Source organism: Leptonotus elevatus, chromosome 5, assembly GCF_054856555.1.
Source record: "Leptonotus elevatus isolate MCC_2025b chromosome 5, RoL_Lele_1.0, whole genome shotgun sequence".
In the NCBI taxonomy this organism is placed as follows: domain Eukaryota; kingdom Metazoa; phylum Chordata; class Actinopteri; order Syngnathiformes; family Syngnathidae; genus Leptonotus; species Leptonotus elevatus.
In genome coordinates, this window is record NC_141243.1 from 24,970,649 (window position 1) to 24,976,094 (window position 5,446).

Consider the following 5,446-nt stretch of genomic DNA (forward strand, 5'->3'; position numbering starts at 1 on the left):
GGTGTCTGTGGATCTCACTCGGCTTCGTCTGTCCTTCCTTCCTTTTCTCGGTCTCTCCTTCGGTCTCTTGAGGCCTCCCTGATTTTATGTTTTTTGGATTTGTTGGGGTCTGGATGTTTCTTGGGTTGGGGAGGAGTTCTGGTGGGTGGTGTCTGGTCAGTGCTGGATTTCACCTTCCTTGGTTTTCTTTGGTCCCCTCGGGTCTCCTGACGGCGGTGTTCGGTTTAGGTGAACGGTATGAGATTTTTTCTAATAGATTTTTTGGTGAGCTAACAAATACACGCACGCACGCACACACGCACGCACGCACATACACATTCTCACCCACACACACACAAAAAAAAAAAATAATAATAATAATTATTTTGATACACTGCACATGTTCATCTTTTTCAAATCAGTTAATTACTTGGTCAAAATGAATAGTATGATTAATCTACGTTAATACATGATTAGTGCAATAATTTTTTGTGATTAATCAATGAGTTAATGCTTTAACTTTGACAGCACTAATTAAAAATAATAATAAAAACAAGCAGATTAAAAGAAAAAAGTTTGTGAATATAAGTACTGAGATAAAAGTTTTTACAGCACAATGTACACAACCAAGTCTGGTGAATTGTGGCACATCACATGTTAGTTTCTTTATTGAGGAAAGTTAATCAATACTTACAACATACAATTAAATGAAAATATACAAATAAAGAAAGACATAGTTACTTAGAAATGTATATTACTAATGGAAAGTGTCAGAATAAAATACAGAATATGCAAGAACTATAGTGCGGACAAAGCTTGAACAGGAGGTGACTTGACAATGCGTCCTTTTCATAAGTAACCAAGCCCATTTCGACCAAAGTGGCAAAACAGAGAGATGTTAAAACACAGACAAGAGAACTGCAAGCAAATGAGACACAACACACAATTAGCTTATACGAACAATGGCATTCAAAAACAAATTGAGATCAAAACACAAGTGTTGACTTATGAAAATTTTTTAGGTTTGTATCTGTCTGTCTGTCTATCTGTCATGTACAGTACAATGTACAGTTGAACTGTACAGTAATGGAAATTCCTATTGTGAAAGTTACTTTACCTGTATGATAAAGAGCGTGACAACGCCTGCTCCGGTGCTCCGATAGTTTCCTGCAAACCAGTCTCTCAGTTTTATGAGACAACCCTGAAATAAGAGAAAAACCATCACATCTTTGACCTCAAGGGAATAACTATATATGTATACTGTGTATATATACAATATAAATAAACACATTGATACAGTATATATATGAATATATTTGGGCTTGTTGTATTTCATTATTTCCATGTATTTGCATCTGGAGCTGATACACATATTAGGAGGCAGCCCTTTCGCCCATTTTTAATGTGAGCAAAAGTATTGGAGCATGTGACTGCCAGATGGCTTTCTTGCCTAGAAGTGTCTGATCAAATTGATCCTTCCATCCATTTTTTGTACCACTTTGTACTCACTAGTGTCACGGGTGAGCTGGAGCCGATCTCAGTGGACTTTGGGCGAGACGTTTTTTCTGGACGGTCACCAACCAATTGCAGGTCAGTTTATAGTTATTTAAATAATGTCACATGTCTATGCTCAGTTTCACGTTTGTGTTTTGTCTGCAAGGTAAAAAGACTATAATTTCATACTGCTTAGGTGCACCCAAAAACAAAAAGAAAAGAAAAACCCTAAGCTCTGTCTATGAAATTGTTGTGTAGGCACAATAAGCCCCTGCCGTTCTGTGGTTCCCTATTCACCAATTTATTTAGGCTATTTGTTGGTGTTGGTGTTTTTGTGTGAAACCCATCCTAAAAACTCACCTATTTAGTGAATCTGTAAATTTTTTGGGCTCTTCCTGTAAAGCTCTGAGTTTCCAGAAGATTGCACCAAAGCTGTGGCTAATAGGAAAGTAGTAATTGTGTCAACAAAGTAAGTGAAGTGATACATTAGTTTGAAGTGATGCTGTGTTTTGTGATCATAGTTTGTGCCATATTGAGGGTTTAAACTTTTAATGGAGGAAATTAGAAAAACATCTGTTGGGGGGTTCATTGCTATTTAACTCATTTGCTCCCAAAAACATTTAAAAACGTTCTATTTTAAATATTGCCACGGTCCCAAAAACACATTATACATTTAAATTGTTTTAATTTTTTTAATGCTAGAGCATTGAAGAGAACGCTTGAAGCAATATTAGTTATTACCAAAAACGACCAGCAGGTGACAGTAGAGTATAAGAGATCAGACAAGGCCATGTTGCGACAAGCTTTTTTCCCATGTGTTCAGCGGGTTTGTGAATAATGATGAAACTTAGCTATATTGCAATGCTAATTGCTGCAAAACGGGAACAGATAGAAATATACTTTTTTTTTCCTGATGAAAGAAGAGACTCTAATCTTTCTTTTGGTAGGTTCCATGTTTTATAGCATTTGAACACAATATTCTGTGAGCCTTGCAAAATCAGTCAAAATCCAGTAAAACAGCCGGGAGCGAAGGGGGTTGCTTCAGTGAAAATGGCTGGGAGTGAATGAGTTCACGGCAGGGCTTGGTGTGGGCGTTTGAAGGTGTGCACAACCATTTCAAGTAATGAATTCTAATGTCAAAATCAGGGCACAAATATAAATTCAGGTCAGGTAGGATGCACAATTTCCAGTCTTATGGAGGTGTTCCAACTTTAGCTATTCTAGCAGAGCGGCACTTCTGAATCAGATCCTTCTGCAGAAAGTGTGCCATGTGGCCAGTGTCTTACATTCTGTAAAAATTCACATAATATCCCATTTCGGGTCTAAATTGCGGAGCCGATGTTTGACACAAAGTTGTTTGATCCTGAGGATTTTCATCACTTTACCAAAGTAGCCCAGCCTACATCTGAGGTCAATTGTTAATGTACATGTCTTGTAGAATAAAATTATGTGATATTTTAGAATCTTTTTGAGAGTGGGTTACCTCTTGCCAGTTAATGTGGATAGGGAAGGTGCAAGGATCCTGCTCACAACATGAGATGGGAACTTCGCCCATCCAGTCTGCCTCACCGTGTACTCCACAACACTTAAACTGAACAGAGCAAGAAAAAGAGTCAAAATTTAATGCTGGGCAACAACATTCATTGGTACAGAGGGAACTTGATATCCATAATGTATATTTCAACATTAAGGGGCCCATCAGGATGCCTATAATAAAGTTATATTTAAGTAAAGAGAGTCATTTACCAGGTGCTGGACGGCATCAAAATCTTCTGTAATGGTCTGGTTCTCTCCTGGACCGGACTGCCTGTAGATCTTCAAACTTTGTGTCAGGTCTTTCTCAAAATATGTGTCTATCTGTACAGTAGACACAAACTCTGTTATTTGGAATATCACAGTAAATAGACAAAGATGGCCTAATTGTTACTTGATGGCATTATAGACTTTTGCCAGCAGAAACACGAGATAAATAATGTGTGATGCACATAATTGCCCATACTGCCAGTCAAGATGTTGTTTAGCTTGTTTGAAGAAGTGCAATATAAAACATTTACTACCACTCTGCTGTAAACCAGGAACACACACGCCATGGCCAGCTCGACCAGCATCAGGATGAACAGCAGGATGAAAAACTGCAAATAAAGAAATTGTGTTCATATAAGATCATTAGTAACTAAATGGAAATTCGTTTTAACATCCAAAACTACAACTCACATTCATGAGTCGCATTTGCATCTATAGCTTCTGTTTAACTGGTGAATTTGTTGATGAGCTCCATGTTAATCATTCGTCTTCAAATTTAGACACATTTGTATTCAGATGGAACACCCTAATCATTCTGAAAATGAAACATAAGGCCTACGATGCAGCTTTCAAGTGGAAGATGAGCAACCTGGTTATTCAAAGAGGCAATCGAACCGCTGCACATGAGCTTGGAGTAAATGTATCTTCATTCTTACGTTGTGCTTTTTCCTCTTCTCTATTTATTTTCTACAGAGCTCTTCTTTCATATTTGTATGTGCAATATATGCCTCTCAAAATCTAGTGAGGAATTTTGAGGTACATCAATATATTCAGTTTTCTGTTCAGGACTGAATATATCCAGTACTGCTGCTGAGACCACATAATCAGGATTCACACTCACACTGATGAGCAGGCAGCGGTTCTCCTTCATGGCTCCAAGCACACCCAGATAACACACGCAGGTAACAATAGTTCCAGTGACCACCAGGGTGTTGGCGGGGTAGATGGGCCAAAAAGTCGTGACGAGAGACGCAAACTTGGAGTGGATGTTCTGAAATATGCCAAAGGCAACCACAAATGCCCCACACAGCTCCAGCACAGAAAATAAACAAGGCAGTTATTGTTGTGGCAGTCCCATTTTGGGTTTGAATTCAATTCAGTAGTAGTTTTTAGCATTTACCCAGCACAGGAAGTTGAGAAATACCATCAGGTTTTTCAAGCAGTTTACACAGGAGCGATCCATGTCTTAATTCTGTGCAGTCTTACTCCGAGCAACAGAGATGTGTTTTGACAGAAAAAGTGAGACTGCTCTTTTTGGTGGCTGTGTTTACACCACAATAGTGTTTGATATGGTGACACACACTAAGCCATAAACACGATGAGCACTTGTGACCTATTCAGGCTCACTTCACTTTGTTTCAACCGACTTCATAATGTCTGAGTCCTCAAGAACAGTGGTTCTCAACCTTTTTAAAGTGATGTGAACATTTGTGAAATATATTTTTTAGCCAAGTACTCCCTAACCAGCCCCAAAAAAAATTGGTTGAAAAAACAACAACAAAAAACAACAACAACACTTAAGCGCAATGCCATCGTTGTCTGATTTATTCAACTTTGGAACTTCTTTTGTACAGTGATCTCCCTTAAATTATTTGGAATTCAAAAGACCCCAAAAAATAATAATAGGAAATTAACTATATTACAAATAAAGATTTGTGCACATAAATATTATCAACATTAAGCGTCCTCCCTTTGGATCATTGATCATAAAATTTGTTCTAAAAAATAAATCATTAATTTTAAATCAAAATTTCAAATGATTGATAGGTGAATCCTAGATGTCATATTACAGTTTGGGTCGTACCATTTTGGTTTGATGAGACTGGGTTTTAGGACAATGAAATTGAATAGCCTACTGAAGATACATTTCATTTTATGAAGAAGTGTCTATGCACAGCCGCCAATGGTCAGGTACTGGTGGGCAGGAGGAACTCGTGTCTGACAACCAGAAAAAAAGAATCCCCTGCACACTGACAGAACGTCACCTTAAGAGTTTATTTGAGCAAAACAACGCATTGAGTGTCATCAAGTTTACCTCAAATCTGACACAGTCACTTCCAGGTGTTCTTAAGTGCTACAGATCACATGACTTTTTTTTCATTTATTTATTTTATACACAATTTAAACAATACGCAATAGCAGGCACAAATAATAGTATTACATTCACCAC

At 37.8% G+C, this 5,446-nt stretch overlaps 1 protein-coding gene across 2 annotated transcripts; it reads right to left on the reverse strand.

The window, feature by feature from the left end:
- Positions 1 to 619: 619 nt before the first annotated feature.
- LOC147174439 (leukocyte surface antigen CD53-like) lies at positions 620 to 4,508 on the reverse strand. Of its 2 annotated transcripts, none has more exons than XM_086076549.1 (7): positions 4,397 to 4,508; positions 4,118 to 4,306; positions 3,531 to 3,605; positions 3,220 to 3,330; positions 2,957 to 3,064; positions 1,097 to 1,180; positions 620 to 897 (listed from the first exon to the last, which is right to left on the reverse strand). In XM_086076549.1, the coding sequence occupies exons 1-7, from the start codon at positions 4,457 to 4,459 to the stop codon at positions 829 to 831; spliced, it is 699 nt and encodes a 232-aa protein (XP_085932675.1). In that variant the 5' UTR covers positions 4,460 to 4,508; the 3' UTR covers positions 620 to 828. The 2 variants fall into 2 exon arrangements, with proteins under 2 accessions (XP_085932675.1, XP_085932676.1); XM_086076550.1 differs by having other exon boundaries at positions 4,118 to 4,267; positions 4,397 to 4,492.
- Positions 4,509 to 5,446: the final 938 nt, after the last annotated feature.